This window comes from Dermatophagoides farinae, chromosome 3 (assembly GCF_024713945.1).
Source record: "Dermatophagoides farinae isolate YC_2012a chromosome 3, ASM2471394v1, whole genome shotgun sequence".
Classification (NCBI taxonomy): domain Eukaryota; kingdom Metazoa; phylum Arthropoda; class Arachnida; order Sarcoptiformes; family Pyroglyphidae; genus Dermatophagoides; species Dermatophagoides farinae.
The window spans coordinates 4,164,764-4,186,176 of NC_134679.1; the positions used below are offsets into that span (position 1 = coordinate 4,164,764).

The window sequence follows — 21,413 nt, forward strand, 5'->3', positions numbered from 1 at the left end:
TAATGGCAATGGCATTAATAAAATCCAATCAATCAATCTTGAAAAGTGAATTCTTCAATGTGTGTGTGAATAGATTTCAATGACGATTGAACCTATGACGGTTGACAAATGACTACAAAAAAAAATCCACTCCATTCCACGTTTTCATTCTTTTACTGAAATAAAAAAAAACGTTAAAGAAAAGTCAAGTATAAGGTCAACTCAATTAGTCGATTGACAAATACATGATACATGAGAAATGTATTGAAAAAAATATGAGATGTTATAGTCAGCCGATATTCTATTAGACTTTTTCTTTATTTCATTTTTAAACATTTACTTTATACAAAGAAACAAACAAAAAAACGCAGGTGATATCCAAAAAAAAAAAAAAAATCATGACAAAAGCGAAACTAAACTAGGTCAAGTTTGAGAAATGGAATTTGCTTTTCTTTTCGCTTTTTGTTTAACAATAACAACAAAAAGGAGCCAATTGTTGAATTGAATTGTTGTATTAAATTGTTGAATAGAATGGAAAAAAAATAAAAATTGAGTTTGAAACATGAAACTCACCAAATGCTGTCCAATATTGGCTACGGATGGCTTTATTTTCTTTTCATTGGCCAATAATCGTTCAGTGGTCGATGTTGGCGATGATCCTGGCGAATTGGATGTAGATGATGATGGGGATTGTGATATGGATGAGAAGCCTGATGTTGTTGAATTTGTTTTTGTTTTAGATATTTTATTCTTATTTTTATTCATAAATGTTGATTGTTGTTCATTTGCTATCGAATCTTTATCATTTGCTATTGAGACATTCTGTAATGAAAGGGAAAATAATTTACCATCAGTATTCTGGTAGCCTCGCTGATATTGATGATGATGATGAACATCGGTGTGAACTTTGAAAGAATTCATCTCATTAAATTGTGGATTAGAATTCGTTTGATATAGCTTCTTATTATTGAATTCTGCTGTAATATTATTTGATTGTTGTTGTTGTTGTTGTTGCTGATGTTGAATATTTTGAAGAATTTTTCTTTGCTCTAATTTCTGATGATTTCGATAATGTTGATGTAACAATAATTCATCATCATCTTTATGATTGCCATAGTTTTGAAATCGATCCAATAAATTATCGATTGATTTGAATGAATGATATGATTGTTTTTGCTGTGGCGTTCCACTTTGATTCGATGCTCGTTTCCATAGGCCATCAAAATGTTCGGCTACATTAGTATGAATATCACCATCGCTATTGCATGATTGATCACCATTTTTATTATATCGATTATGATGATGGTTATTTCGTTTATGATCTTTGAATCTAGGTTTGTTACGATAATGATACCTGGATGATGATATTCGACACTCATCTTGATACGTTTCCGATGGACTTAAAATCGTCGTCGCTGTGGTTGAGGATTGTGGCTCTTGTTGCTGTTGGCGTTTGCATTGATTATTTTTCATTGATCGATGCTTTTTCGTATGATAATTACGATGATTGTGAGGTATAGTACGATGATTATTTCGATGATAATGATGATGATTTCTAGCATTTCGATGTGGACGATATTTTTGTATCGATGATTGCTGAATGGATTGTTGTTGTGGTTGAGGAAGTTTCGATGTAGTTAAAGCTGATATCGATGATTTTCTATCCTCATCAATCATCATTGATATTGATTCTGAAGTCGTAATTTTAGCGGAAGTAGAATTAAATTGACGTTGATCTAGTATTTGATTATCACGATGAATTTTAGGCCTTTGGTCATCATTATTTTCATCACTAGATGAACAACAAGATGCTGATGATGATGATGATGATGACGAAAAAGAATCATCGATAGAAGCAGCTGAAACTTGTAGCAATAATCGTCCATCTGAAACCGATGTAATCAATTCGACTACCTGATCGTGTGTAAATGTATCAACATTTTGTCCATTTACAGCATGAAGACGATCACCGGATCTAAGACCACCCAAACGAGCATGTCCTTTAACATGTGTTAATCGACATGGCATTTCACCTATTTTATCAGAAAAAAAAGTTTAAATTAAAATTTATTTTCAAAAAAATGAGAAAAAAATCTCTACTGTCTAATTGAATAAGTGAAATTAACGAATGGACAAAAAACATAATCGAAAACCCATGACCTGAGACCTGTTTCATTAGAAATAATTTTCTCTCTGTACAAAATTTGCCAATAAAACGTAAAATGGTTAAAATATAATGGAAAGAAAAACAAAACGAAAAATAAACGCATTTTGTCATTTTTTGCCCAAAGCAAGTTATTTTTAGTTATCAAATAGCAATCAAGCAAGTAGTTGTTTTTCGTTTTGACCTGTCAAATAAAACCACAAAACGGACTATTCGTATTTCGCGGACAATTCATTATAATTATGATCGACGCCCAAAAAAATGTGTGGATCATCTTTACTATCAATGCGAAACGAACAATGACAATGTGATGATTAAATAAGAATCTGATCAAAAATCAGCGTCATGTATGTGTGTGTGCCGGTGACATCGTAGAAAAATTTTCATGAAATTTTTTTCATTCAATGAAAAAATAGGCATCTAACCAGAATCGAACAGGTTTCAATGATTGAACATTGACATATAAACACTATCATTATGAATAACAAGCAACAGTGGATAATATCGATCAATCAATATACGGTTTTAGAAAATCTATGATTGGTTCGATTGACTGACATGACATTTTTTGTCAATATTTTTGATGAGAAATTCATGGATAATTCAAAAAAAAAAGAAAAAAAAACAATAAAAATTTGACCAAAATTGTATGTAAATTTGAAATTAAATAGCGATTTTTATCATCAGAATTCAGAAAATTTCAGACTAAGAATTTATTGAAATAAAAAAAAATTTCTAGTTAGAGTATCCAATGGATACTCAAAAGTAGATAGAAAATGAGGCCAATTTATGAATGAATTTTTTTCTCTACCATTTACCTTTTATTTCTTCTTCTTTTTTTTTGAATTCGTGTCTATACCCTAGCAACAATCAAATTATATAGTTATGCAAATTCAAAAGGGTTAGCAACTTGTTACAACAAATGAAAAAAAAGTTTCCAAAATAAAAAGCCAAAACAAGATGAGTCTAACAACTAATGAACGATGATTCGGAAAACAATTCAAATTTTTATAGGAAGTGTAGTGGTAGTTTCTACAATTTTTTAATTTTAATTCTCCTACTTTTTTTTAGTAACTAGGCTTATCCATTTCAGCAAATAACTTTTTTTTTCTGGACCAAATAATATCAACCACCTAAACAACCAACAGAAAAAAAATATTGTAACGAATAAATTGAAAAGTGAGGAACATTTTTATTTCGGTCAAATTTTTTATTCTCCTATTAGATTAACACGAATAAATGAATGAAAATGACCAACAACGATGATGAGTTACTACCATTTGGGTACCTAGGACACGAATTAAACCAGAAGAAACGAAAAATGACAGACCAAGTAGTCATAAAAACACATAAAGAATCGCGTGACCATCAAGTGGAATAAAAAAAAAGAAACACAAAAAATGTTATATATGTGTGTGTGTGATTTAGGTCGACAGCAAGTCAATACTTTCAACTTTTGTTTTTTCATTTCATTCCTTTATCATTATCCTCTCTTTAATGTATGTTATGAATTGGTGTTTCTGGACCAACATGAACACGAATCATGAAGATGAACATTATTATTATTAAGTAAATATACCGTAATATTATTCTATCATTTACAAACATGTAGGACGCGGGTAATTTAATTTCGAAATAGTAAATGATAGAATGATATTTGTTCCCATTTTAACCAGAATGTGTTGTCAATAAAACATTTTTACTAAATGGTTATTGTGTGTGTGTGCTAAACTTGCTTTTTTTTCATTGTTTCCATTTTGTGGAATAGACAAAAATCAGAAGAATATAAATGAAAGCACAGTATTCGCTTCAAATAGAAAGAGTGAAAAGAAATTGGCACAGTATCGATGAATTCTGATTAATATTAAAACAAAAAAAAATTAAGAATGAAAGAATTAAACAAAATATGACCAAATTTTTACAAAAATGTTATGTCATTGGACATGATTTCGCTATATAAAATGTGAAACAATAAATGATGACATTTTTTAATGTTTTTTTTTATTACTTGAAAAAAGCTAGAATATTAAGACATGAGCACTAATAGCTTAATAAGCTTAATAATCAAAATGGTGAAAAAAAACTTCTTTGTAGCTAATAACTTTATTTTCACGAAAGTAAAGCTAATTTATTTACTTTTTTTTTGGTAGAAACCTATTGTGAAATCAGGATGATAATGTCTGAAATACGAATATATAACAAACGCTTTAATTAATTTTTTTGGGTAGAATAATCTAAATTATTGATTATTAAGATAATAATAATGGTGATGTATTAAAGAATAGAAATTATGAATAGAGAAACCCAGTTGTCATTGTATTGGGAATTTATTTACAGGTGAAGATGTATTATATAAATCAACGTATGAAAATTGAATTAGAAAAAAAAACACCAACACATTAATTAACAAATTATATTTATATATTTGTTGTCATTCTAAATTTTACGATGAATTTGTCACCACCAATGTTCATTTGATTACAATTTGTCTATAGACCAGATCATCATGTTTCGTGCATATACAATGATGATGATTGATGGCCCAAAGGCATGAATGTAAATGAATGGTAAGGGAAAATTCTCTTGGGAAAATATCAAGAAAAGGAAATGGCCATCTCTAGACAGAAAACGATGAACAAAAAAAAAACGAAAAAACAAACATCTTGTTTGTGGTTTGCAAATTCGTCTGCTGACTTTAGCTGACATCCTGTTGATGTTTTGAAATTTCGTTTGACTTATTCATGTTCAATTTTTCAGGCGGAATTATTTGCAATTTTTTAAGCATCATTATGGTTGAAAATTATTTTATTATTATTAAAATGACGATTAATGAATGAATGATTAATTGATTTTTTTTTGGAAAAAAAGCAAAAAAAAAGTCAATATATAATCCTATTATATGATCATTCAATGAACGAATGACCATATCATTGGATTAAGTATCGATTGCTGTTGTATCAATCAGGATAAGATTGTCGAAGGAAAAAAATGATAAAACAAACATACATACAGAGAGATAAAGAAGAAGAAGAAGAAGAATAGATAAACAAAACCTAGAATGATGATACGTTTTAATCCAATTAACGTAGGAATTTTAAACCAATAAGAATAATTTGTCTAGGATTATCAACCAAGAAAATTTATCAAAAAAAAAATTAATCCAAATGCCAGAAAAAGGTCAAACGGATCTTGTTTCTTATGCATATGAAAATATTCAAATTCTCATATAACTATTCTCAATAAGAATGATGATTATATGAAGCTGAATTGATTCGAAACGAAATGAATTGAAAAAAAGATCAAATTGAACATTGTCGGTGTGTGTTCTTGCAATCAAATATTTGGGAACCAATATTTTAATGATGAGAAAACTAAACGACATGTCCCCATTTGACAATTGTGATAAGATCATATCGGATCAAATCTAAAATGGATCAGATTTTTTTTTCATTTTGAAAAAACGACAAATTTCTAACATCATCAACATGAAATTGATGAATCGACAGTAATAAAAAAAAAATGGAGACAAAATTTTGTTTCTCACAATCAATATTTCATATCAAAAAAATCAAAATCTAAATTATGAATTTCTTATTTTGATCTTGATTAAGTGCAAAAAAAATTCAAAGAGGAAGAAAGATCATTCTCAACACCTGTTTTGTTGGTAATGATGTGTGTGTGTGTGTGTGATCAAAAAATATCAGTCATAATAAGTTGAATTTCACATATAAAAACTTTACCATATTGTATGGCTGTTAAATTTTGAAATTTTGAAATGAAATTCAGGTAGGATGATCAAGCAGAAAAAACTGTTTCGTATATGTAATTTTTACTTTGATAAGGTGTGAGAATTTCAACGAGCTAATTATTCCTTATATACTAAATAAAATAAAAAATAAAAAACCAGTCAACCTACTCTATAACAGGTGATATCGATGACCTGATATGAGTGGAATTTTTATTAGAAAATATTGAAAAAAAAAGAAAAATTTTCAACAAAAAAAAACATACCGGACAATGTGAAACCATAACCATATTTGGAACGAATAATCTCAATCAATTTCATCATCTTAATCGGTACTGATGTTGTTGATTTTGAATCGGATGATTTAGACATTGTTTTCTGCATTGAAGATGAGTTTTTTTTTGGGTTGAATAATTTAAATTTTTTTTCAGATTATTTTTTCTTGTTTTCGTAAATACAACTCCAAGTGTATGGCACGATTATGACATTAACAGGGAAAAGAAAAAATTGATATTTGTGGTCATTTATGAAGAAAACCACAAATATGATTATGGCGATAGTAGATTATTATGTATCATCATTAAGATGATGTAAGTATAAAAATGATCGTCACACTGTTGTCATGAAATGGTAAACGTTTTTTTTCGAATGAGTAATTCGTGGTGACAATTTTTTTTTCGCATTAAAACTTTTCACAAAAACAAAAGAAAAAATTCCTTGTTGTTCTACTTATGGATGGAGATAGACAACAACAACAACAGATAAAAATTGGTTTGACATATAAAAAAATGACATTGAATTTTTTTTTTTTTTTTGGGCACCAATGTTTGGAGTGAAAATTCGGAGAAAAAATATTTTGGAACTTGATGAATGTATGAAAAAAAAAATTAATGAAGAATAAATAGCCGTTTAAATGGAAAAGAAAAACGTGAACAATAACAAATGATGTTGGCCAAAAGATTATTCATACTTTTTTTTTGTTGTTGTTCATCATGTTTTTGCAATGTTGGATCAATATGTGTGTGGAACAATAATGAATATGAAAAAAAAGGAAAACGATAATCCACATGTTTATTCGACTACAAATGATGATGATGTCGAAATGACAAATGATGTATTCAAACGGAGAAATAAAAAAGAACAAAATTTTCAATTCAATAGAAAAAAACAATTTGGGTGATTCTTTTGTTGGTAATTTTCATTTTTTTTCACAGACAAACAAACAAAAAATGGATCCATAATCCTTTTTTTCCATGTATACGTATTTAATCTGAAAAAAAGGCAAAAGAAACGGAAAATGTTAAGATATTTCGTCATTATTATTATAGTTATTTTGCTTATTAAAAATTTTAGATTATGGCCATCTCTCATCTCTTTCAAATACTAATTTATCATTGGAATCATTTTTTTTGGTCTGCATCTCTCAACAGTTTCATCAACTATGGTAATCAAACAAACAAACAAACAAAAAAAAGTAAAGTAAAGTAAAAAACAACAACAACATTTCATACTACTTATGATGATGATATTTATGCGATTTTCATAGATTAAAAAAGATTGATAAAATGGAAATACTTATAAGTTTGAATGGCGGAAATATATTTACCACATGTGAACAAATATTTTGATTATCAAACACAGGAACTAGAATGAATGAGAGAGAGAGAGATAAAAAACGGGTTGGAACATTATAAATGAATGTGATGCTAAAAATAGATGAATTTTAATCAGGAAAAAAAATGTTTATCAAGTTTTTTTTGTTCATTTTCCCCTCGAAAAAAAAGTCAAATTCAAATAAAAAAAAAACAGAAAAAAATGTGAAACCCTTGTCTATTTGATTCACCGTTTTCTCAATGTCTCATCCATTCATTTGCTTAACCTGAAAATCAAATTTTATGCAATCTGTCGTCAAATATTTTTATTTTCCTACATTTCCAATAAGTTTCATTCGTATATAAAACATGGATTTGATTTGATTTGATCGCAACGGCAGCAATCCTCAGTAACAAAACTTTCATTTTATTATCGTAATACAGACAAACAAACAAAAAAAACTTTGAACAAAAATCCAAAATACTGATAATACAGATGAATAGAATCAAAAACAAAACAACAACAAACTTGGACTATATAATTGTAGATTCACCAGAAAAAAAATTACCAGAAAAAAAGATGAGCATAAAACAAATACACTTATAAACACAAATCTAGAATAAATAATAAGAAAGAAATGAAAAAAACTGCTTTTTATCTCACAACAATGGTCGAATTCAATCAAAAAAAAAAAAAAAAACAAAAATTGAATCTTTATTGAAAACAAAGTAAATAGAGAAAAACAAAAAACTTTTTTTCTTCTTCTTCACCACCACCACAACCGCCTTTCACATGATTTGAAAATAAAAAGCAGAAATTCGATTGGATCGAATAGGATCATCGATTTCATTCGTTCTTTTCATTCTTTTTTTTTGTTTTCATTTTTCCTTCCAATTATCTATCACAAACATCATCATCATCGTCATCATCATAATCATGTGTCTGGCATGAGTCTCAAATATTTCATTTATTTATTTTCTTTTTTTTCGGTCTTTATCATCATCGTCTGGAACGCAAAAAACGAAAACGAAAGGATCGGAAAAAAAAATTTGAAAATAAAATTGATGATCCAAAATGCTCGAAAAATAATAATAAGTATCAACAACAAGAAAAAACAACAACAACAACAACTTGAAAAGCTGGAGAAAGAAGATATTTAAAGATTTTTCGTTGAAAAAAAAATGAAATGAAATGAAAAGAAATTCAAACAAAATCTCAAACACCATAATTAACACTATGAACATTTTTATAACACAACCCACATAGGAAATGATTGGATAAATTGAAAAAAAATTAATCCAACTTTTTTTCGAGAAAACAAATTTTAAAAATTCGTAACTTTTTTCATAGATCAAGGCGGAAAAAAAACTAAATGAATGAAAATGATCATCATCATCATCATCATCATAGATATACACCACCGGCAATATAACAATAATGTCCAATTGGTGATTTGATAAATGATATGACCTAACCTCTCTCTATGATAAACATTCAGGTTACTTATTTTGGTTTTGTCAAAAGAAAAAAAAATTTTGAAAAAGACATATTAATGCATGAATTCATACATACTGTGATGAACAATATGGAAACATCCATCACTACTAGTGATCATTAAATGGTCATCATTTACTAATTCATAAGCTATTAAGTTATAAAAAGGGTTTTTTTCTATGAAAAGAAAAAAAATTGAGGACAGGTCATTGATTTATCATCGATTAATTGTTATTGACGATGATGATGATCATTATTATTATATTCTTCGAGAAGAATTTATACCACCAACAACACCACACATTTTTATGCATCAAATTCATTTGATTCATTATAATCATCATCAATGAATGATAAAATTTAATTCTAAAAAAAATCCATTCGAAAATAACATTTATTCAATCAAAAAATTCAAACTACACTAATGTTAAAGCAATAAGAATAGAAGAAAAAATTCGTGACAAAATTGAATAGAATTTTTTTTCCTGTCATCATCATCATTTTGTTGTTTCAATATGATTCCATTTTATCGATGATCGATCAATTTATCCGATGAATGATTGATTGATTGATGGATGAATCAATGAATCAATTTATTATAAATAGAAACACAAAAAAAACGATAATCAATATATTTGATGTGAATCATCAAAATGAAATAAATTGTATTGGAATGCGAAATGTGAAATACAATAAATAACAACAACAACAACAACAACAAAAACTATTCAGGTAACAAATGATCATCAAAACGATATATGTATGATATATCGCTATAACCAATTGAATTATTTTATCATGAAAGAGAACAAAGGAAAAAAATTCAAACGTCAGCAGTATTTTCTATTTGTTTGTCATGAATCGACAGAAAATTTTCATTATGAATCCTCGGTTATATCATCATCGTCTTATAAAGGGTAAATGTTGCAGGTGTATGCTGTATCATTTTTAAATCAGATGCCGAAATTAACAAATAATTATTTGATCGGTTTTTTTTGAAGAAAAAATAAAATTATTTTCATTCAAACATCGAGTATCAATTCAATTTGATCAAAAGAAACACTGATCTAATGATTTTGGATCATTCCAAGCGCTGTAATTTTTTTTGGATTACGAGATAATTATTGATTGATCACAGTTCGAAGTTGAAATAGGTTACAAATCAAAAAACAAACAAACAGGCAAATCGAAAAGGAAATTTAAAATCATTGGAAAACAAAACTTACCAATCAACACGAGAACGGAAAGGGCGGCCAACAACAACAATAACAACAAAAATCCAATCGATCAAATCAAAATACTGATTTTTCATCGATATAACATGAAATGATTTGCATATAATGCATTTACAGACAACTCTATATTTTTTCTAGTTGTTTTTATTTGAATTATATCAAAAACAAAGATATCCGATGACAATGACGATGGACACATAGCGAGAAAGAAAGAGAGAGAGAGAGACAATAAGACAATACAATAAACAATTCAGTCAATCAATCAGAGATCAACATCTTTTATATAAGTTAATCTTGGAAAAAATTTTGATGATGTAGATTCCAGAAACATCAGAGTTGTTTTGTGTATTTTTCTTCTTGTTATCGAATAGGCCGGAAAAAAGAAAACAGTACATTTTAGATTATCTATAATTTTGAAATATAAAATTATAATATTGATCACAAACTAAGAGAATCAAATGAATAAATTTGGAATGGAAAACAAGTTTAGAAGGTTTTTAACATCATCCGTAATAAATAAGATTTATACTCATAAATCATTATTATTCAATTCTAAAATCGACCAAATTGGGCCAGATTGTTGTTTGCTGCTCAATAACCATATCATCTATGATCATGATGGTCATTGAAGACGGACGAATAAATGATTTTTACTTTATCTTACATGGTTTGATTCGAATTCACAAAATTCACTGGTGTCAAAGTCAACTAATGGCCGATTATCGATTTGATCAATGTGACAATGACTGAATATGTTAAATTTTATTCACTTGTGTTGATAATGATATGATTTTTTTCTGGTAATGCACATTATTGAGATTGGCGGTTTTTTTTCTTTATTGGACAAAAATCGCAGCAAAAACAAAATATTCGAGCTACATTTATACGAAAAAAACTTGAATAAAATGAATTTGAAAGAAGAACAAACGAACATAGACAAACACACACACACACACACACACACACACACACACACACACACACATAAATTGAATCTATGATGATGTCCGATACAATGCTGATGATGATGATAAAGTCATGGAAGTTTCAATGTCCATCATGATGATGATTATGATTATGATTAGTTGCTGCAGTGAATATGTTCACGCAGCAACACACATTTATTCATATATCAAGATAATTTGAATATTTTTTTTTATTCCCATAATTTGCATTCTTCATCGTCATCATCAACATAATTTTTTGATGATGATGATGAAAATTTCGGTGATGTCGTCGACTTGAAAATCACTGTTGTTTTTTGTTGTTGTTGTCCATTGTGTTGGCCAATAAATATTGACCATTCGAAATATATCGAGGCTTTCGCCTTCGAACACACAAACAAGACATGACGATGAAGACCACATGAAATTGAATGATCATTTTTTTTTACGAAATAAATAAGAGAGAAAGAAAGAAAAAGCTAAAACCCGAACATAAGCTAGTTTGTTGACGACCTGACCATAGTGGCTATAGTTAATTTTTTTCTCTCTCTTCGTCTTACTCGAAAAAAAAATCCCTCCCAACAATTTCTAAAGCGCGCAATTTTGCCCATTTTGGATGGCCGTCGACATTTGATGCTGAATACTTGAATTCAAAATTCAAACGGACAACAACAACAAGTAGTTTGGCCACATTAGACCCCAACTGTGTGTGTGTATAAAAATTTTTCTTTCTTGTGCTGCTCAATAGTACTACTACTCGAATCCCTTTGGCCATTCATATTGAATCATGTGTGTTGAGTACATTTGATTATCGATTCGTTAGCTATTATTTGATTTGATCCAATGGCTATACTACTTGCTTTTCCATTAACAACAACGAATCAGACATTTGGTTAAAGTTCACATAATCCCAATCATTCGTGAAAAGAAATTTAGGTCGAATTTCTGAATCGGGTCTTTGTTTTATTATTTTTCAAGGAAATTTTTTCTAAAATCAAACCAGAAATAATTCTATTTGTACATTCGGCCCTTATTCTTGATTTACAATTCTTTCAATTCAAAAAAAAAAGACAAATCATTTCATATGGTAAACACATTTGTGTAAATGTTTATGATCAGTTATTTGGAGAAAAAACTAAAATCAAAAACATTCATGAAAATAATTCAAGCTTATAGTAAAAAAAAAATTCACAATTTTCCATTAAAAACCACAAAAAATGATCCTTGTTCAAAGATTCCATATGAATTGATGAAGAACGAGAAAAATCCAAAAAATCATTTAAAAAAAAAATCCCCAGATGTTCATCTTGGTGATCAACAATTTGTGGGAATAATTCCAATTCGAATTAAAGTGAATTAGATGGAATAAGAAGAGGAAAAAACCACAATAAATCTTAGGCCATCATTTCATTATCGAATCAAAACAAACAAATAAGAACAAGAATTTATCCATTTAAAATTGATCGAATCCGCATCTTTTTTGGACAGAATCCTTCAAAACATTCACTCACTCACACACACACATATGGATTAATGAACGTGTATTGTATATAATACTAACGTAAATTAAATCAATCCACATGCTAATACATAATTTTCTATAAAGTAAAATATTTTTATTTTCAAAAAAATTTTATAATCGAAAAATAAAAAATTTGACTCTTTACTGTAAAAATTCAAAATTATCGATGGATAAACATCTGCAGAAGTTATTTTTTTTCTCATGAAAAAAAAACTTTTTTATTGAATTAAAAATTAAAAATCTTCCCATCAATATGATATACATTAATAGATAAATTAGTTATAGAGCCGCAAATATAATGGGTGACAAAAAAAAATTGTTGATGAAGATATATATTTCCATGTGAAATCTGTTTTTTTTTTGCTTCTGAGATTGTTATTCCATTTTCTTGTTTCTGTTTGAGTATCGAATAATAAATTGTAATACAAGATTCTTTTGATAGATTATAAAGGAAAAATTCTCAAATAATTAATGATAGGTAATGGATACATCATTAATTTGATTAAAAATGTTGATGAAGCAATAAGGACAAATGTAATTGTCTAAAATAAAAAAAAAATTACTAACACATAAAGTAATGTATGTATTGTGTGTCTGTGTTTGTGTGTAGGTGTGTGCGATCTAAGCGCCGAAAATACAATATCAAACTAAAATTTGAAAAATTATAGTGTTTCTAATGACAATGATAATGAAAAAGATGGTCGATACTAAACCCAATTCACATGTTGAAATAAAGACTTAAATATGGTCAATATATGTTCCAGATGATCTAAGGTACATGAATCGATGATCAAATTTTCATTGACAGAAGTTTGCTTATCTTCTCCCCCTACCACGACGACCACCACGAGCCCGATAACCGCGGCCACCGCCACGTCCACCACGGGTCATTTGTTGCTGCAGTGGTTCAGGCTGTTCTGCCATAACGGCATCTAATTTTGGATGAAAATGAAATTTAATTAATCATAATGTTTGTGAAACTTTTGTTTATACCTTCATCTGCTTTTGATTCGACATTAGTAGTCGATGATGCTTCGGCTGATTCCGTTTCATCTTCATCATTAGTAGATGTAGTGGTCGTTTCGGCTGTTTTATCTTCAGACGTTGTATTTACTACAACAGCTGTTGCGTTTTCTGGTTCCGTTGCAGATGATTCGACATTCACTGATGATTCATTTTGAACATCGGTAGTTTCCTGATCACCGCTACCACTAGCGACAGTAGCTGAAGCATCAGATGTTGTCGGTGTTTCAGATGCGTTAGTCGGTTCATTTGCAGATTCATTAGCTTCCGTTTTAGTTTCAGCTTCTTCCTTCTTTTTCTTCTCTTCTTCCATTAGTTTCTTTTTTTCCTCTTCTTGTTGTTTTTTTATTTCTAATTCTACTTTTGTTTTATGATCGGCATTGTTTTTACAGTGTACATTTGCATCTTGAACATTTCGAAGAAATACATTGCAAAGATCTATATGGATAAGATTATAATAATTGAAATTTAATTGGTTCATAGTGAGAAATCATTTTGTACATACTGCAAATTAATCCGGTCACATTCTGGAAATACTTTTCAATTTGTTCACTATGATCTTCATTCTGTTGTTTTTGTTCACTACCATCGACATCGACAATAGATAACTCTTTCTTTTTGTTGGCATTGTTTTGCTGCTTCTGAAAAGGATTAAATTTTAAGATTGATTTAGATTATATCATCAAACCATTCAATAAGAATTTCTTACCTGATTTGATTTTACATTATTATTCATACGTTTTTTATTATTAAAACTATAACGATTTTTTGGGCTATTATAATTGACCCATTGTTTATTACGATTTTGTTGTTGATTATTCTTGTTGTTTTGGTTATTGTTTGAAGTGTTCTGTTTGCTTGGACTTTGCTGTTGTTTAATGTTATTATTCTGATTCTGAACATTATTATTCTTATTGTTTGATGCATTGTTGTTGACATTACTAGGGCGATTACGTTTGTTATTATTTTGATGATGATGATTTTGCTGTGAACTTGAATTCCAATCGGCCTGACGTTTATTTCCCTGACTCTATGAATGAATGACACAAATGTTATTATGATTAAAAATTTTTTAGAATTTTAAGTTTACCATTCGCATGTTTGGTGAATGTTTTATATGATTTCGATCCATTGGATATTGTTGTACCGGTGATGGTGGGAATCCGCGAAATGGTGATCCATTCATATGTGGTGGCATATTCTGATTGATCCATGGACTTATGTTTGATTGTGGATGTGGTTGTCCATGATGAGGAGGAGGAGGTCCTGCCATACCAGGCGGATGATTCCAAACATTACGATTATATTGAGGAGGTGGTTGATGTTGTGTTTGAGTTACACTACCGGAATTTCCACCAAATTGATTTGGAGGTGGTGGTTGTTGTTGATGTTGAGACATACCAGGTGGTGGTCCTTGGTGATAATTTGGCGGTGGAGGATAATTACCGTATGGTCGTTGATAAGCCATACTTTAGTAAATCGAATGATTGTTTTGAAAATATAATAAACAAAATGACCAGAATATAAAACAAAGAACAAAATACCAAAAATTTATGGCAAAAAAAAAATACAAACAAAAAACACACACAAACATAGAAAAATTGCCGAGCCGTCCAACACACAGTGTCAAAAACCGAGACAAGATGGCGATGCTGTTCTGCTAGCCACAACAATCCACCAATCTAGTAGTTTATCGGTGTGATAGAATCCACAACTGATCACACTATTTATTATGATGCCACTTCTTTTTGTTACCATAATCATTGTTCGGAAAAATTTCACATGGTTCCAATCATTGCCGGTAGGTTGTGTGTGTTTGTGAAATGATAATGCATATTGCTCCACCTTGCGAGCCTATTAATGAACTTTGTCAATCAAGAATTTATTCGATTGATATATACAAACTGGCGCCAAACTGGATTTGTAAAAAAAAAGTCCAATGGCCGCTGTTAATTTTTTTTCTGATATTCAAACAAAATCTAATGCAAAAAAAAAATTTTCTTCTTTTTTCGCATATGATATTCATCATGATTTCCAATGATTATCATTGAAATTTTCATTAAAAAAAACAAAATAATTTACCATAAAAATAAGACTATCAACATTTTTTTTGTATAAGACGCGATTTTAGGGCATTTATAATTTTCAAAATTAAAAGTTTAAAAACAATTTTTTTTTGTAAAAATTAAAATGTCATTATGTGATGATAACGTTTAATAGATTCGTATTAAGATCACATTTCTAAGCAACAAGTCGCCTGTTTTCCATCTTTTTTTTATCATCATCTTTCTCCATAGACCGTTATGTTATAAATCAAGCCATATGTCCTTTTGTTAAATCATGAGAGAAAAAAAAATGTCATAGTTCGTAAAATGTTAGGCCACTGCTGCAAAGACATACTAAACATTACTATGCATTATAACGTTGAACGTTCTATTCGTATATTCATTTGTTCAATGTTCAGCAAAAAGTTCTAAGCCATTTTTCTCAATCGAACCTCTTTTTTCGTTCATTTGTTCGTTGTTAAAATGTGAACGGCTTCAGGCACAATACTCACACACGCACACATACATACACACACACACAAACACGGAGATAATCAGTCCACCGAAAAGAAAAACCAACCGATCGACCAAAAGTATATACACACAGGACAAGTATACTGGACTTTGACATGAATTGAAGCCAACCTGTTTGGTGTTTTTTTTTTCTAATAAAAATCAATTCAATGTTTGTATCATCATCGATTTGAAGCTCTTGTTTTACCTGATGGATGCTACTTGATTGTAGTGCTCGTTCAAATGTTATTATATATGAAATTTGTGTGTCCAGCCCAATGATGTGTGAGTGTATGTGGATTTTTTTCCTTTTTTGAAAATGGAAATGTTGAAAAAAAACTCGATGAACAGCCAACCACGTCTTCATGGATTGATCAATCGAAAAATCCACTAGCCAACCGATCGACAACATCATCATCATCAAGAAGTGTTTCATGGTTTTCTTTTGATTGAGATTTTTATTTTTTTTTTTTTTGTTCAACTTGGATGATCGATTGATCAATCAATCAGATTCAGGTGTGATATTAAATATTGATGGCCACGAAGTTGATTATGATTATGTGATACCTTGTCAAAACAGTGAAAAGAATTGATTCATCAATCACACGTTCTTGGTTCATTTTTCATTTGAATTAGAATTTTTTTTTTTTGAAAAATTGATTAAATTAACAAAAAATGATTGAATTGTGTGAAGCAACCGAAGATAATCCATTCATACATGGAATGTCCAAACAATTTGTTGCAGCATTACAACAATTGTTCGATGTAATGGATACCGAACAATTGGGTACAATTTGTTTTGCCGATCTTGCCAATCAATGGGAAGAGGATGATGGTGATCCATTTTTCCCTAAAGGTTTGATTGCTTGTTTAGCTAAAGTTAAACTACCCAATGGTCTGCTAACATTTGATCGATTCTGTGCCGGTATTAAACTTTGTTTGCTCAAAAATCAAGTTGATATTAATGATGTTCGAATGATGACAATAAATGATGAATGTCGTTCGATGGCTACATCCGATTCATCCATCACTATTCCCAATGGTGTTGATTGTAATAGTAGTCGTTCACAATTATTACAACCACCACCTGCTCCAGCATTATCCACTTCCGTTGATCGACCATCCTCAGAACCACAAATATTTGCTCCACCACCTCCATCTTCATTATCATCACCAACACCAACGTCAAGTAGTAATAAAACGGTGGAAGTGAATAATAACAATATCAGTTATAGTAATAATCTTAAATTGACAAACAATGCCACATGCCCTCAACAAATGCATTCACATCATTCACAGCCAGTGATTGACAACGGAAAGTTCCAACTGCTAAAAAGTTACCCCTTCCATCATATGAACAAGTTATGGCTGCCAAAAGTAAACCTAAAGTTCCACCGCCGCCCATTCTAATTGTGAATCATCATACAAATTCTGACCAATCACCCACAGCAACTACATCTACCACGACGACAAATTCCGAATTAATGAATGTAGAATCACAACAACAACAACAACAAAAACCACCACCGAAACCGGCCAAACAATTTCCTCATCTTTCTCAACATCAATTAGAAGAGATTAAACGTGTGGTCAATCATCAATATTTGGAAAGTCAATATGGCCAAACAGGACGAAATCGTCCATCGATTAATGATGATAATCAACAACAGCAAACACAACCATTACAACATCAGCAAGCATGTCGTGCCAAAAGTATGCCACATTTGATAGATGTGTCGCACAATTCTCAGTCCTCGTCACTATCGTTTGTTACTGCGGATCAACCTAATTATCATCATCAACTGCCTATGAATTATCAAAAACACATCTATCATAATCATAGTCATACCTACCAACAGCATCATGCAACTAATGAGAATCCAAAGGAACAACATAATCATCATAATAGTTCAGCAAATTCTTTAATAAACGATAACAATGAACAAACACCGATAATCAAAACAAGTGATTACTGATGGAAACTCGGCACCAAAAACTGTTCCTCGAAATTGCATAATGAAAACATTACAAAATTGGAGAGATAATATCCTAAGTAAACACCCGTTACCATCATTCAATGATTTAATTCTACAAACAAAAAATACCGGTGCTGATTTTCATTGGCCACGTTCATTGGTCATAAAATCAGCTCAAACATCAACATCAAATATAAATCGTGAAAATAATAATATGAACCAGTTACAAGCCTCGCCTAACAATGATGATGAAAAACTAAATGATCAAGAATTCGTTGCTCCCGTTATATCAATCACCAATGACCACAATTATATCGATAATGATCAATCAATGGCCATGATGAGTGGTTTTCATAACTCATCATTACATCGACGATCATCGATTCGTCAACAGAGGCTACCACGAGAACCACGCCGACATACCGTGGGTGCGAATGGGATCGACCTTTATGCTGTAAGTAGTTGGATTTTTTGTCTATTTTTTTTCATTAATTTTTTAAATAATAAATTATGTTAATCAGATGAATAATGATCATGTCCGAATTTTTTTCTCTTTATGCAAATTAGGTAAAAAAATTTCAACAACTTGAACAGGAAAAAGACATATTGATACGTGGATTGGAAGAAATCGAACATACAAAAAAATGGTATTTGAGACAAATATCATCCATACAGGATCGAATCAATATTGTTGGCCGTTCAGGTGGTTCATCACTGATTGCATCTGATTATAATAATATCGATGCTTATCAGGAACGAATAAATTTCCAAGCAGTTCGTATACAAACATTGAATCAACATTTAACAGCATTACGTGATGCTGGACAAAATTTTCCCATTCATATGAATCTTGCCATAAGACCATTGAATGGCCTACCATCATTATTAACATCTCAAGCTGAAACACAATTATCACCTCAATTAATAGCAAACGGACGTATGGATCCAAATCAGCCAAGACAACTGGTTGTCAATCCAAATTTGGTCAACAAATTGAAAGAACAAAATCGTTTATTGACCGATGAAGTGACAAGAAAAAGTGAACGTATCACACAATTGGAAAGGGAAAAATCTTCGCTCATACGTGAATTGTTTCAAGCTCGTACCTATTCAAGTTATTATAATGGACATTTTGATGATACATTCATGTGATGATGTCATTATTGACATTCGTTAAACAAAAAACAAAAAAAAAATTGCCATGCCATATAACCTGTTGATGCCTTCTCGTTGGATGTTCTAGTTTTTGTTTCTTTTTTTTTGCAGAAAATGACACACATTGAAACTGTACATAAAAATTTTTATTTTTTCAGAATTTCATACATATCCATGTTGAAACATACAATAGTAATAATAGCTTAAAACAAATCTAATGTATCCTTTTCTATAGATATGCTGATTGTACAATGTTGTATTGAATTTTTTTTTTTTTTTGATGGCATTTTCTTGCCGATTGTTTGTGTCATTGTTTGACATTTTTCTTAAAGCTATTATTCATTTAGACAAAAAAAAATATTGAACAATTGCAAAAAAAAGAGATACAATTATAATTCGAATGAGTTTCTTATTTTGGATTCGATGCTACTGCTGACATAGCTTGCTGTGTTGCCTGCTCCAATTTCATAACGGCATCACGATGTTTATCCTGTTGTTTAGTCAACGTTTCCAATGTTTGATCATATCGTTTTCTTTTATAATTTTATAGAAAAATAGAAAATGAATTGAATGAGTATAAAATCTTATTGCCGGCCATTGGGAAAAAAAATGACAACTTACAATTCTTCGGTAATATATTTGATACGATTGTTAACATTATCTCGAGCTTCTTTCAATTCAATTTTTATTAATGCTGGTCCAATTAGTTTAAATGTTTTCGATTCATCTTCGAGTAAGTCTAATTCCTATTTGATAGAAATGACATATAATTATTTTAAAATTTAATTTATTGAATAATAAAAAAAAATTTCGATCAATAATACCTCTTTGACAAGTTTATTCTCATTCAATTGTATTTCCAATTGGCCACGTTGTGAAAGTATCTTTTTACATTGATTTCTAATTGCTTGAAATTTATTCAATTCATCGGTGATTTGCTGTTTGACGTCCATTTTGATATGGATGATTGGATTTTTTTTTCAAATATGAGAATAAAAATAACAGCGTGATTCAATGATAATTTCAACCAGATCGACTATTCTTACCTCGTTGGTATGACCTAATCGGTTGAAAATATCTAAAATCTAAAATTAATTCTAATTATCAATTTCACAATCATTTATTTTTAATTTTATTTCCAAAAATTTGTATATACAAAACAATTCATTCACAGATAAGAATAAGTAGAATAAAATAAAAATTTATCATGAATAGTTTCTTTTCTAATCATCATTTTGTTTCTGCTGTTTTTGTTCCTTGGCATGACATTTTTTGGATATTTTCTTCAAACGAATTTTCCGTTTTTACTCGATTATAATTTTCGACAAGTTCTTCATGAAATTTACGTAAAGATTCAAAATTTGGTACATTCATATGATGCAAAGTTTTGTCCATAATATCATAAAAATCATTCGGTGATTGCAAATCGATCGAATCGGTAAATGAACGTAGTAATTTTCCAAATGATTTCAAATAATATTCGAGCACATCGACCAATAGATCAATGGTGAGGTCATGAGAAAGATCAAAGCCAACGTGTGTCAGTATCATGATGATTGATTCACGCATCGATTGTGCAACAGAATTATGGTTGCTTTTCGTTGTTTTTAGTTGTTCAACATTCTTATAATCATTAATTTGTTGTTCTTTGGCAATCAATAGTTTAAGTGTTTCAAAGAACGGGCTAGTAATTTCGTTTGAAGATGAGGATCCAATTATATAATCTGTGCTATGATGTTTAACCAACAATGGATTTGCTTGAAATCTTTGTTGATCATGAAGTTCAAATTCTGAGGGATTGACAATTTTTGGAGTTGAATTCAGCAACAATTGTTGAGATTTAGTATCGATTGGAGAATCTTCTATTTCACCCCAAAGATCCATGTTTTAGGTGTAGGTAATTTGACGAAACAAAATGAAAAAAATTTACATCAAGAATTTTATCATTCGATTCGTATTGGCTCAAAATATATCGTAGAAATTGTAAAAGTGACAAGCTACAATAGTGCCATCTATCAGAATAAA

General features: G+C 29.9%; 5 protein-coding genes across 5 annotated transcripts in view; 1 reads left to right on the plus strand and 4 right to left on the minus strand.

Annotated features, from left to right (window-relative positions):
* The window catches only part of LOC124495324 (uncharacterized), a 37,297-nt gene extending 30,801 nt beyond the window's left edge, over nucleotides 1–6,496 (minus strand). The window contains exons 1-2 of the mRNA XM_047058685.2: nucleotides 6,155–6,496; nucleotides 553–2,012 (exon numbers count right to left, since the gene is read on the minus strand). Coding sequence (XP_046914641.2) covers nucleotides 553–2,012; nucleotides 6,155–6,272 — 1,578 coding nt within the window. The 5' untranslated portion in view covers nucleotides 6,273–6,496. The remainder of the gene's footprint in view (nucleotides 1–552; nucleotides 2,013–6,154) is intronic.
* Nucleotides 6,497–12,849: 6,353 nt separating this feature from the next.
* On the minus strand, nucleotides 12,850–15,350 carry LOC124495237 (uncharacterized). The gene is made up of 5 exons (XM_047058574.2): nucleotides 14,790–15,350; nucleotides 14,409–14,729; nucleotides 14,205–14,340; nucleotides 13,670–14,137; nucleotides 12,850–13,608 (listed from the first exon to the last, which is right to left on the minus strand). The coding sequence occupies exons 1-5, from the start codon at nucleotides 15,165–15,167 to the stop codon at nucleotides 13,493–13,495; spliced, it is 1,419 nt and encodes a 472-aa protein (XP_046914530.2). The 5' UTR covers nucleotides 15,168–15,350; the 3' UTR covers nucleotides 12,850–13,492.
* A 1,029-nt stretch (nucleotides 15,351–16,379) lies between these two features.
* LOC124495236 (uncharacterized) lies at nucleotides 16,380–19,385 on the plus strand. Its single transcript, XM_047058573.2, is given in 4 exon segments — nucleotides 16,380–17,563; nucleotides 17,566–18,218; nucleotides 18,220–18,687; nucleotides 18,801–19,385. Coding segments are annotated over 4 exon segments (2,337 nt in total). The 5' UTR covers nucleotides 16,380–16,932.
* Nucleotides 19,386–19,519: 134 nt separating this feature from the next.
* Nucleotides 19,520–20,424, minus strand: Pfdn6 (prefoldin 6). The gene is made up of 3 exons (XM_047058576.2): nucleotides 20,213–20,424; nucleotides 20,010–20,134; nucleotides 19,520–19,921 (listed from the first exon to the last, which is right to left on the minus strand). Exons 1-3 carry the CDS (start codon nucleotides 20,339–20,341, stop codon nucleotides 19,798–19,800), a joined length of 378 nt encoding a protein of 125 aa, XP_046914532.2. The 5' UTR covers nucleotides 20,342–20,424; the 3' UTR covers nucleotides 19,520–19,797.
* A 72-nt stretch (nucleotides 20,425–20,496) lies between these two features.
* Nucleotides 20,497–21,405, minus strand: LOC142597393 (uncharacterized). The gene has a single exon (XM_075729303.1). It carries the CDS (start codon nucleotides 21,270–21,272, stop codon nucleotides 20,619–20,621), a length of 654 nt encoding a protein of 217 aa, XP_075585418.1. The 5' UTR covers nucleotides 21,273–21,405; the 3' UTR covers nucleotides 20,497–20,618.
* Nucleotides 21,406–21,413: the final 8 nt, after the last annotated feature.